Source organism: Zosterops lateralis (genome assembly GCF_965231275.1).
Source record: "Zosterops lateralis genome assembly, chromosome: 2".
NCBI classification, from domain to species: Eukaryota; Metazoa; Chordata; class Aves; order Passeriformes; family Zosteropidae; genus Zosterops; species Zosterops lateralis.
This window is the reverse complement of record NC_139763.1, coordinates 63,723,456-63,736,722: the sequence shown is the minus strand read 5'-3', so window position 1 is coordinate 63,736,722 and position 13,267 is coordinate 63,723,456. Positions and strand designations below refer to the sequence as shown.

General features: G+C 39.2%; 1 protein-coding gene across 5 annotated transcripts in view; it reads left to right on the top strand.

The window, feature by feature from the left end:
* CAB39L (calcium binding protein 39 like) overlaps positions 1 to 13,267 on the top strand; it is a 61,344-nt gene that overhangs the window by 32,422 nt on the left and 15,655 nt on the right. For all 5 annotated transcript variants that reach the window (XM_083855135.1, XM_083855136.1, XM_083855137.1 and 2 more), the window contains 2 exons: positions 4,755 to 4,919; positions 9,133 to 9,251. In XM_083855135.1, coding sequence (XP_083711261.1) covers positions 4,755 to 4,919; positions 9,133 to 9,251 — 284 coding nt within the window. The remainder of the gene's footprint in view (positions 1 to 4,754; positions 4,920 to 9,132; positions 9,252 to 13,267) is intronic.

Below are 13,267 nucleotides of genomic sequence, written 5' to 3'. Positions count from 1 at the left end.
TGTTTCACTAAATGACAGACATCAGGCCTCCTGATCCAAAATATCCACAGTTTGGCCTTGTAGATCCATTTAGCATGAAATTGCATCAAGAATAAGTGAGTTGGGGTGATCCTGAAGTTACGTGGTTGTTGGATTCAGATTCTGCTAATGGCTTTTCTTGGGGATCCTTGCAGTTGCATGTAGAGAGAGCTGCATTGGCACTGTTTTTAAGGAGAAAAATTGGTTTGAATCACACAGTGAGAATATTTTTAAACCAGATAAGACTGAAGCAAGGAGCTTTATGCTTTTAGTTGCAATATATAGCATGGAGTACTGGCAGATCACTGAATCACACATTGGAGTATTTAACGTCGCACTGGCAGGCATCTCTGTGTGTTTCTGTCTGCTGCTGTGCAAGAGAGAAACAGTTTATAGAGACATTTTTGACCTGGAAATGTGCTAGGTACACAAGCAGAAGCTGTATGCTCCTATTTGCCATATTCTTGTGGCTCTCCTCTCCACAGCCTGTCCTACATGTGAAGATTAATCAGTCTTTCAGGGAAGATTTTTTTCATATAGAATTTCAGGGAATCATTTCTCCATAAGCTCCTTTCTTTGTGTTATGTTCCCGTTAAGTCAACAGTGACAAAACTTTGATCTGTGAGGAAAATAAACTGAGACAACAATCTTCAACTTAGAAAATTTCCAGCTCTGGTTGAAGCTGTTGGTGGATTTAGAAAGACACATAAATGCTGACAAAAAAAATCAGGTTTATGAGAAGGGGATGTTGAACATGTTTATAATTTAACATGGAGAAGTTATGCAGACTTATCTATACTGTCTGTTTTCCATCTCCAAGGCTGTTGCAGATCATCTGGTGCAGTTGAGTTAGCAGAGTAATCCAAGGATTGTTAGATTTCCACATTTACACAAAATCTTGTCTTTCAAAATGGATCCAAAAACCTCTTGTGGGTTGATGGTCATTATAAACTATACTCTGTGGATGCAGAGTCAGTTCTTGTTGGAAAGAGACTTGTTGGAAAGACCAGAAATTTGGCTTAGGAGGTTGAGCTCCTGACATCTGTGCAGGGACAGCAGTGCAAACACTAAATTCATGTGTGTGCTGGGAATCAGCCTGCATTTCATACTTGCTTTTTTCTCCCTACCTGCAACTTTTGACTGTCCAAAGTTCAGCATATCCCACTTTTGACATTAGTATGTATATGTATAGGCTGTTCTGTCTAGGATTATGTGTTTAGTTTTCTCCTTTCCTCCTTTCCCCACCCTCTATTCACAGCAGCCTCTCTTATAATGACATAAATTCAGTCATGATGGAAAGGATTTGTACCTAGAGGATAAAAGGAAACTCTGCTGGAAATGAGATGGTACCTAATTGCAAGAGTGAGGCAAATGGCTGAAATGCTTTGATATTTCATGAAACTGTTTCTTTTGCATTGTAACTTCTGCTGGAGTGATGGTTAAAGCACTTTGCTCTTGTTGCTCTTGCCACTGATGGAAAATAAAAAGTAGCATGGAAGTCATAACAGGGGTTTCTAGCAAATCTTTTTTAATTTTGTCACTGAAATTCTGTTTGTGACATCATTGAGGGGAGGATGTCTTGCAGAGGTTTTTTTTCGAATTTTCCTAAAGAGGGTCAGGACCAGTGTTACTTCTTTTGCAGATATGCTTCTTTCATCTTGTATTTTCTGTGTGTTTGAGTGAATAAAGGTGCTTTGTTTTTTATTTTGGACAGATGTTGGGTCTTTGGATATTGGAATGTCTTTTTTCTCTGAGTCTTAAGAAAGTTTCCATCCCAGAAACTGTGCTTATGTACTTAAGGTATTATTCTAAAATTGCTGTGAGATAAAGTGGAAATGTCAAAATGAAGGCTGTTAATTTAAGAATCTGTGTTTGGGATTATGGTTTTCCTCCAGATATATTGTGAGGGATTTCCACTGAGGCACAGTCCTTAGATTTAACTGGGAATAACTTTTGGTGGTGAGTTCCACGTCAAAACACAGACCATGGAGAGGCTGTGAAGGAGGAGGAAGTGACACATGAAATGTAAATTGCATGTGGAAAAGCTGAGGAGATGAGTGGATGGGATGGCAGATGATTAGAGAAATGCAGCTGTGGTGGCCACTTCTGCCCACCAGCACCGGTGTCCTGTGTTTCATTTTCTCACACAGCACCTTTTGGCCTCCTCTTTGAGAATTAAACCTAAAGCTGAGTCCTGCAGACTTTTTTTCTACATATTTGAAAGGACTACTTATACTTGAAAGCAAAGTTATTAATGTGTTTTTTAACTACAGAATGCCAGAGATATTCACACCCAGCCCAGCAGAAAGGGTGGAAAGCCAAAAATGCATGGGCTTTTCCTTTGAAATGAAAATATTTCCCTGGCTCTTATAAAGATTTAGAGCTTTAGTTTCTAAGATAGAGCCCCTGTTGTTAATCCCATCTGTGCTCTGTGGGATATCTCAAGTGACACACCACTAACATTTGAGGTAAAAATAGGCTCTTTTGCTGAGTGATGGTAAGGAACATCAAGACTTCTGCTGATAGAAATTATCACATAGTCATGTTCATTTACATGCTGCTCATGCTGACCTATCTCAACCAGCAGAAAACTGTGAGTAGGTACAAAGAGACTGGAGGAGAGCAGTTCTTTATGCTGTGCAAAATCAATGCTTCAGTCTTCCAGGCAGCTGCAATGTAAAAGTGGCTTTTTACTGTGGTTGGTTTTGGTTGGGATTTTTTTAGGACTTTCAGTTTTTTCCATATTTTTATTCATGAATGTGAATAAAATCTGTGATTGAACATGTTGGGAGATCAGCAGCAGGTGAGAGATGTGTCTTCAGAGCACTGTGGGATTATGTTATGCAGCTTGATGGGGTGGTATTTGAAAGCATGATTTTGAAAGTTTTTCATTTCAATGTATGTGAGAGATATATAGAAATTACTGATCTGGCTTTGAGCATCCATTAATTTCCAGTTACCTTTTACAAATCACTCTTGGGTTTTCTGTGTTTGTCTTGATTTTTTTTTTTTCACCTGTTATGCTAACAAAAAGCTAACTTCAAGTTAAGGTTTTTCAAAGATGTGAAATGCTTTCCTATCTTTAGCATCCTGCCTGGCACTTTGTTGTCATTCTCAGCTTTGCTTTCAAACCTGTTCCTTGCTTCCTTCCCACTCCTTGCCAAAGAATCCAATCGACCTTGCTGCAGGTCATGTGTGTATTAAATATAACCCGACCCAGAAGGAGCCATTGTCTCCATAGCCCCATGGCTGGAGCAGGTGGGATTTGCAACACACACATCCACATGAAAAAATGACTCCTTTCCTCCACAGAGTCTGCATTTGTTCAAAGTAGAGCAAAGCTGTGAGGAGAGTGTGAGCCATGCTGCAGCCAGTGGTCATTTTCCTTGGGAAGTGGGGTATTATCACTCACATCTGATTTAAACTTGCTGACTGCATGAATGCTTAGCTGTTACCATGTCTTTTTCCTTTCCTTGTTGTAATCCTGCTGGTCAAGATACTTTATAAGGTAATTCCTGATTCATCCTCTACATTAGGTACCTGAAACACTGCACAGGATTAGTATATTCCAGGTGGGAGCAAAAGATGTGAAAGATCTATTTTACTTCACTTGGTGGCAGCTGTGGAGCTTTACTAAAGCAAATTATTTAATTGAAATTTCTCAGCCTGAGACTGAAGTGCCTGTGTGCTCAGTGAGCAAATCCATTGTGGATGATGCTGACTCAAACCACACCTGATGAGGAGAGATAGGTGGTGGATTACCACCCAAGCTGCCAAGCTTGGGCTGGAATAAAGTTATTTTTTTTCCTAGTAGCCAGTAAAGTGCTGTGTTTGGAGTTTAGGATAAGAATAAAGTTGGTAACACTCTGATGTTTTAGTTGTAGCTGGGCTGTGCTTACACTAAGTCAAGGCCTTTTCTGCTTTTCACCCCACCCCACCAGCAAGTGGACTGGGGGGCAGAAGAAGCTGGGACAGCTGGCCCCAGCAGGCCAAGGGGATATTCCATATCACAGGGCATTATGCTCAGTACATGATGCTGGGGGTAAAGCTGGCCCAGGGCTGCTGCTCAGGGTCTGGCTAGACATTGGGTGATGAGCAATTGCATTGTGCATCACTTGTTGTTTATTATTGTTATTGTTGCTGTTATTGCTACTATTTTTTCCTTCCTTTTCTATCCTATTAAGCTGTCTTTATCTCAACCTAAAAATTTACTTCCTCCCTCCAGTTCCTTCTCCCATCCTACTGAGGGGGAGGGAGCTATTGGCCGCTTAGCGTTCAGCTGCCTGCTGGGTTAAGTGTCACAGGGCTGCAAGGATTTATTTGGGTTCCCAGCAGAGGAGCTGGGACAGCCCATCAGGACTGTCAGGAGGTGCCTCTCTGGTGGGAGCAGCCCCCTGGTTTGGTACCTTCATCTGGCACCTCTTGCCCCACTGTGCCATGGAACCCATTGGGGTAATTGCTCTCTTGGCCCTATTTTATGCCCATGGTCTGTAAGTGATGGCATGTCATGTTTAAACTGAATTTATCTTGTGGAAGGCCTGCAGGGTACAGTATGGATGCTCCAGTCTCCATAATTACCTAAAATTATGATATCATTTTGCAATAGATAATGATCATTATAAGTACATTTAGAAACATTTGTTTTGAAATGCATGTCTTTTAAAAGAGCACCCTTTTTTTTCCTGTTTCCTTTTTTTTTTTTTTTTAAACAAACCTCGTTATCTGCTGGTGAAAAGGCATCTGAGGAAGTGTCAAAATCTTTGCAAGCAATGAAGGAAATTCTGTGTGGGACCACAGACAAGGAGCCACCCACCGAAATCGTGGCCCAGCTGGCACAAGAGCTCTACAACAGTGGCCTTCTAGTGACACTTATTGCCAACCTGCAGCTGATAGATTTTGAGGTAGGTCAGCATCCATAAACTCTTTTCATCTCCTCGGTCTTGGTGTTGTCAGTGACTAGAGCCATATCTTTCTGAAGTCTAAATAATTTCATTGGATTCAAAACTTTTTTCTACAGGCTGAAGAAAGTTGCTGCTTTAGATTGATTTGTGTCCTGAAAGACATGATCATACACTGGCAGTAAACCTGATTTTTTTTTTTAATTAAAATAAAAACAATAAAAAAAAAAAAAATATTGCCATGTGTATCCAAACAAGATAGGACATGGTGCTGGGAATGCTGTCTAGGACCAGCCTTGTGAACTGCAGGGATGATCTTTGGGATAGTGCAGCTACAGCTACCTGCTGTCTCTGAAGAGTGTCCAATTTAGAAAGGGTTCAGGGACATGGAATAAAAATAATTGGAAGCATGGAGAATTTCATGTGACAAAGGCCGAAAGAATTAAAATGGCTTAGTTGAGAGGAAAGGAATAAAAAAGATGTTAAAAACAGACAGCAGGTCACAAGGTAATTTGGGTGTCCTCCACTTAATTGTTTTGGTTAAGAGAAAGGAATATTTTTTTCCACAGTAGAAAGATTAATATGAATATATGTATATATATTATTTAATTTTATATATTTATATATAAAATTATATATTCTGTGGAACTTCTTGGCACTTTGTTGTTAAAGCCAAAAACCTAGTAAACACCTGCTGTGACAATTAAACTTGCTTCTAAGTAAGGCAAAGAAGAATTATAGTAGCAAAGATTGCAGTAATTCAAGATAAATATCTGCTCTGTTAATTTACTTTTGGTAGGGATGAGAATAAACTCTGTCACTGTCAGGTCATTGTCATTCTTGTGGTTTGCAGTCAGCTGGTCCCCAGGGGTTGTTATGAATTCCGTGATTTCTGTGGCTTCTGGATGCTGGTGATTCCTCACAAGTGTCTGACCATCAGTGGGAAATCCCCAGTGCCCAGGAGCCAAACCTCCACCTCTGAGGTCTGGAACAGGAGGAGTACCCAATGTACAGGCAGCTGCTGAAGAGAAAAATCAGTCTCTCAAAGAGATCTGATGCTCTCAGAGACACCTCTTGTGGGAGTCATGTGTAGAAGTAATTTTCTTTCCATTTTATAAATGAATGAAAGGGAGGAAAATGGGTGATTTATGTTTAATTTTCCCCCCTACCACCAGTAAATGCAGGATCAAGGACTGATTTATTTATTTTGTATTAATTTTTGAAAATGTTTTTAGTGGAATTCTCTCACTCTTTCTCGGGTCTTAAGTTCAGGAGGGGTTTTTTTATGCTTTGTCTTTTTTGTGTCTCCTCTGATTACAGTTAAATGTCTAATTACAAAAATATTTAAAACCCCACAACTGAAGCCCTTAAAAAACCTTTAAGAAAAATGGAGAAGAGAGGAGGAGAAGATACTGTTAGCACAGAAGGGACACTTCTGCATCTTTTTAGTTACACAACAGTCTGTATTGCTTCTGCCAGAAAAAAAAAATCCGTATTAACATATTGAACATACAGTCTTTAAAAGCAAGCACTGGATGAAATACCTAATCTGTTACTGAATTGCTGTTATTACAAACAATTCTCATAATTCTTATTGCAAAATATATTTTTTATTAATTGCAAAAAACTTTCCAATCATTTAGCCAAACTGTTTTACATGTTCTTTGGACGAAACACCAGAAACCAAATGTCACTGAACAAGAGGACAATATGAGCATGTGCTGCTTTGTCTTCATATCTTCCCACTGACTGTTCCAGTTTATCAACTTTTCTCTTTCCATTTTGTTATATTGGTGGCCACAGTTGGTGTTTAAGTTTCTTTGCTGAACAAGCAATTTCATCACTCTATAATGTGCAAGTTAATTTTTTGATCCATACGTAATGGTAAAAAGCAAATCATAAACTACTGAAAATCTGATTTCTGAAGGCAATAATGTTACTTTGCTTTGCCCTGACTCTCTGTGTCCTCCTCACCAACCCTTCTGCCCACTTTGATCCCAGTTTTTCACAGCTGAACCTGCCTTTGAAGATGTGTTTTCAAAGATTGTGTAGGGGAGACTTGGACACATCCATCAGGCATCCATAGAAAACACAGATTTATTGCTTCTGCCACTCAACAAACAAGATATAATTTCAGTGATGACATTGTTATGAAGCATCAAAGTCAGATTTGGGCAGGAGCCCAGAATCAAGATCAGACTGGATTTTTAGATATTTAAAATATGAAATTTATTTTTGAACTTTGAAGAACCAAGGTAAATGTGCAAACAGAAGAAGTCAACTAAAAAAATATATGTTAATGCGTGTAAGCGTAAAAGTGCACAAACTGTAAAGCCCCTAAAATGGACAGTAAATGACTACAAGACCAGGACAGGTGATTTTATAATCTTTCCCCTACTTTGCCTTGAAACAGGGCCTAAATCATGGTATAGGTATTATACAATTTTTCATTTATATAATGCATCCTTGGCAGGTTTTTTTTTGTTCTTGTCTGGCCACTTTCTCTTCATGCTGCCTTATCTTGTGCTTCAGTGGCCATATGTATTTCATTATAAGGCAAAATTCAATTGCAGATCCAAGTAAGGAGTGTTCCAAAAGTACTCCTAGAATTTTAATGTATCCCTCCTATCTGCCTCCATTCCTTCCTGGAGAACCCATGGAGATCAACTCTGGCTTTCACTATAACTGATCTCTAGCAAATTAGCTATAATTGGATACATATATCTCTATATCTATATCTATATCTGTATCTATCTTCTCTGTGCTTGTGGATATTATGCTGCAATGCACACAGTATTAAATAATATAAAATTCAGCATACCAGAGAGGATCACTTAATTTCTGGCCATCTATACCTCAGCCTTTCAACAACTCTTCTCTGTCTGAATTGTTTTCATCTTGGAGTAACTGCTGAAGCCCATGGGGATCACAGGATTCCAGGCATATGATATGGGTGTTGTAGAGATAAGGGAGAATGGGATGACTTTATACAGAATTAGCCTATTTGGAATTGTGTCCAAGGGTCAAAAAAAGTGTTGCAGACAAAGGCTGATGGACTGGCCTGCTCTGATTTGACTCTCCTGTTTAATTCCCAAAGTCTCCAAGTCTCCAAGCCAGCTGGGCTGGAACAATTAGGAAAGCAGAATATTTTGTGTTCCTCACCACTGATTTATTTGTAGAGGTGAAACCAGGGAATTTTCCTCCGTGTGAAACTATCTGCTCCTTGGCCTCAAACATTCAATAAGTTCTCTGCCAAGGAATGTTTGTCCTCCCAGGACAGATCAATGAGCATGTACAGATTATAAGTGACCTTTTGCTTTAGCTTGCCCTGTGCATAGTGACCTGCTGTTGACTCAGTGCCTTGGTTACTGTTCCTCAGTGCAGCCATCTCCCACCTCCCTTAACTTCACACATCAATTTGTCTGCTGTGCCAGGGAGGAAGCAGCAGGGGAGGAGAAGGATTTTTAATGCAAGTTGTATTGGTGAACCCTGTGGCTGAATAGAACATGATTTGGAAAGACCTTCTGGAAAGCTGTTTGCACAGGGAAGCATTTGAAGACAAAATGTGATTGTGTAGATAGGTGCACACAGCACAACATTAGGACAAAGAGAAGGACTTTAGTTTTGATTAAAGCAGAGACACGTATGTGATGCAGCCATTTTATTGGTAGTAGTTATTTCATTTTTCATGGTAAATAATGGGCACAGTTTAAATAGGTTTAAATGTAACCCTGACTTTCAGAAATGTAATCACACTTGGAGTTGTTTGCATTTGACTAATGAAAAGCTTTAGCTTTTTAAGTGTAGGCAGTGTGGCAGGGGTTTGGTACCAGCTGGATGACTCACATTTGGAGGCCACGGGAGTAGCAGCACACACAGCAACAGCATGCTTGGCTCAGGGTAGTGGCTTGCTGTTATGGGGCCTTAGTGTTGCTGTTTGAAATAGCCAGGGACTTGGTTGACAATGTAAGAGGAACGCACATCTTCATTTAGGAAAAAAAGGTGAAAATGGGAGTGGGGAAGTCAAGTGCCTTCAGAGCCACCCAGAGGAGCCTTCTTGTGGAAACAGCAAATATGAGGCAGAGAGACCGTGGAGAAAAAATAAAAGGCTGACATGTTCTGTTTTCAATTTCATTTGTACTTTAAATTGATGTTACAGTAAATGGTCATTTGCTCATGTTTTTATAAGCAAAAATATATTTTGCTTCTTTAACAGGGCAAAAAGGATGTTTCCCAGATATTCAACAACATCTTGAGAAGACAAATTGGCACACGCAGCCCTACAGTGGAATACATTAGTGCCCATCCACATATCCTATTCATGCTTCTAAAAGGGTAGGTGCTTTAATTTGAGTTTCATTAAAGAGCATTGCCTGGAACATGCTGGCATTGCAGTTGATCTACTTTCTCTGCTTTGGTTTAAAAAAACAAACAAACAAAAACAAAACAACAAAAACAATAAAAAACCCAGGGTTTTCAGATTTTGTTCCAGATTTCTTACTTTATTTTTTCATATTGACTTTCTTTCTATGGAACTCTATACTTTTAAAGGATTATTTCATTGGGCTGTTATTTCTTCACCAAACTTCATGTTGAAATAATTATGTGCTGATTTTTTCTCACTGTTCCCCATGTGATGTGTACTTCATTTCTCACCACAAACTTTTGTATAGCATTGTTGATGACTGCTCAGGTTCATTTAGACCTTTTTGCATTGCAGGAGTGACCAACAGTGGCGTCTGTAAATAACTGGAGTCAAACTGGAGCATTGTGTGGTAGAACAGAGAGGAGGAAAAATGCATTAAAAGAGTAGTTGTGCCTGTGGGACAGACTTCTGCAATGCTTGTGGCCACAAGTGAACTTCAACTTTAAATTATTTCTGTAATTAACTCCACAACTTTCAGCATTAAATCTTTTTTTTTTTTTTTTTTTTTTTTTTTTTGTCTTTTTAACCTTAGGACAGTGATGATAATTCTCTCCATTATTATTATAAACTGGTTTTCATTTCATATGTATATACAATAATTTTCTTCTCTTTTCTCTGTCTTTACTTTTCCAGTTTTTCACTCATTTTGATCTTGTGTGGTGGGCATGTATTGCTACCATATGTCTGGGTTTTATTTAAAGATAAAAAATATTTTTGGATTATGTCCCAGATTTTCTTTGGCATCTGTAGCAACCAAGAATATTAAGATGATAGTAAAGTTTTTATGCATATATGCTTCTGAGAGACATTTTACTGTAAGTGACCTGAGTCAGTGGATGAATTTAAATGGCATCACTTAGATGCTTTTTCTGGAGAATCCTGCTGCATGCAGCAGTGTGTCTGTGGTCTTCAGGCTCCTTGTTCATGATGTCTTGACTAGCCCTCTGCAGCACTGCACTGCACTGGCTCAGAACTGCTGTTTCTGGAATGTCTTTTTAAAAAGTGCAGTTGAATCCATCAGTAGAAGTGCTGAGTCAGTCCTGCCCAGCCTGAGCAGCCGCTGCAGACCAGTGTAATTATGGCAGATGTGACAATGGCTTCCCTGCCTGTGTCCTGCTGCTGGGACTGTCTAAGAATGAGGCCTAAAATCGGTGCCTGGAGCCAGGGCAGGGCCATGAACACACACAGCTTGCTGCGTGCCCACAGCATGGGGTGCGTGTGTGCAGTCAACTGCAGGACTGAGAAACAAGCACCTCGTGTTAGACACCACCATGTGAAAATGTGACTTGAGGACATGTTTTCTTATTTATTTAATGCTGAATGAATTATATTATTTATGTTATATAGATATATATTTGTATAAAGCTGTAGGAAATATAGAAATCAAAATCTGCTAAAGGAAAGTGGGTTTGGCTGACTTGTGCCATTCCATGTTTGTTACATGACATCATGACATTACCTGAAGAGAAACAAAATCACCTCTACCATGACTATAAAAGAAATGGCCCAAGACTACTGTGACTACTTTACTTCTATTGGATGCAAAATTTCCTCTGTCCCCTTTCAGTCCCCAACAGCAAAAGGTTGCTTTTTTGTGGCTTAATGTGAGCTCCATTGGGTGGGAAGGATCTTCAATCAGAGCTCCCTGCCCAGTGTTTCCTGTCTCCTACTCCAGTGGGACTGCCAGCTTGAGATAACAGTTCCTACCTTTTTGGCTTGGTTTTACTCATTGCCTATTTCCTTCCAGCTTCTCAGCTTCAAAAAACACACAGCACATAGTTTGCTTTCTTTTTTCTTCCTTTCATTTGTGTAGGTTATTTGACTTTGCTACTGCATGAGGACTTGCTTTAATAGCATCTTATCTTCTGGGTGCAGGCTTTGTGTATGGGATTTCAGATGAGTACAGTGTTTGGTGTACATAGAGAACCAGGTGTAATTTGGGCCAATTTTTTTCTCAGGTGTATGCCTATTGCATTAGCCCAGAAATAACTTTGCTCCTTTGTAATTTAAAATATTTTCCTTCTAGGACAGTGACCGTTGAGGGTTGAGTTTATGGCACTTGCATTGTTTCTCTCAAGTGACACATTTAGAAGCGTCTTTGTGAATATATATCTATATATTTATATATATCTATAACTCTATATCATCTCTATATATCTCTATATATCTATATATCTCTGTATCTCTATATCTCATGCCACATACTATCTCTACCCTAGACACTGCCTCAACCTATGTTGTGATGACCTCTTCATATCACAGTGCAGTTAGAGCTTTAGTGGTATATTGGCTGAGGTTGCAGAATTCCCCTTGAGTTTATTCAAGGATAAACTCAGACTATACAAGTAGTGTAAAGTCAGATCAGAATATATCTGTTTAAGATCTTGTTTCTCCCAGGCTTTATGCCTTCCAAATCTCCTTCCTGTGCTACTCACCTTGTACGATCTTCTGCACTAATCATGGAAGAATGATTCCCTTTACACAGAAATGCATTTCTGCTCTGTCTTGCCTCTTTCAAACTCCACAATAAGTGTTTTGAAATACAAGGCCATTGTTTCATTTTCTAGTTCTGTCCAGTATTCACTGTGTGGGGGTTTCTTTAGCTTGTAAGTTCACCCAAACAGAGAAGAACTCAGTATTTTTTTCCTGCTGTGGATATTCATCAGCATAGAGCACTAATTGCTCATTAGAAGTGATTTTGAAACACATTTCTATCATTCTTGCCTGGTGGTTTGCATGTAAGTGTGGGTGCAAAGGACATGCTAGCTATGGCTGGGCAGCCTGTAAACTTCTTCCAGGCTTATTCCAGGCGCCAAACCCAACTTCCCTCTCTTGTGTGAACAGCCAAAGGTCCATAACCCACTTCCAGATAATGGAGCATTTGACTAAGAATGATTCTGTTGATACTTAATGTTTTTAAAAGTTATTGTGCTGGAAACAATGTAATTTGTTTTTATTCCAACCAAAATATTCATTAGCCAACTATTAAATATTTTCCTGGCTGCACTCCTAGGAGCAGCTCTGCCTCATTTTCCTTAAAAATTAGTATCCCTGTTAATGGAGTTGATGCCTCAATGGGAAACATCAGTAAATTTCTGCTGTCTCAAGAGTTAGAAATTCAAGTTTGCAAAAGCTTCCCCAAACCCCACTCCTTAAGTGCTTGCATTTCCTTGGGGGTGGGAAGCTTCATTTGCCTGTTTGGAATAGCAATCCATTTTTCCTTAAGCCAACTATTGTTGACTGCAGGTTGAAGTATGCAGCTCTGGTATGCTTGCAGAACACTACTGTTCTTTTAAATTGCATGCTGGTGGTAAATTTGAGGGCCCACTCACTTACAGCACAGATGGCATTTTGTGTTTTCCTTCCTTTTTTTTTTTTTTTTTTTTTTTTTTTAATTGTATTTCTTTTGGCCTAGTGATAGGAATTAATTGTGCAAAGGAAAAACGATGCTGATAAGCTCTGGGTGATAATACACAGTTCTGATATAGTATAACCAGTTTGTTGAAACAGAGGGTGCTTTCTGTCCCCTTGGACTTCAGTACTTCCACTTGATTTCTGGCAGACTTTTGGAAGAAGTTTATTTTAAGTCCTCCTTTGCTGTTGGATTTCATCCTTTTTGTTTTTTAATGTGTTTCTAACAGTTTTGTTTCAGATTAAGTTCAGCTTTAAAGAATTCAAGACTTTATAGAAATAGAAGATGATCTGAATTGCCTGTCCCCTCCTTCCCTCCCTTCCTCTCCAAGGGCGAGATGTGTGCTGGCTCCTGGCTATTGCAGTGCATGTACCATAACAGGATTGTACTTGAGGAATGGGTGCTTGTGTCCTGAACCCCCTGCAGAAGAGGAATTGAGCAGAACTCCCCTTAAACTGAAAAAAAAAAAAGAAAAAAAAAAAAGAAAAAAAAAAGAAAAAAGAAAAAAAAATC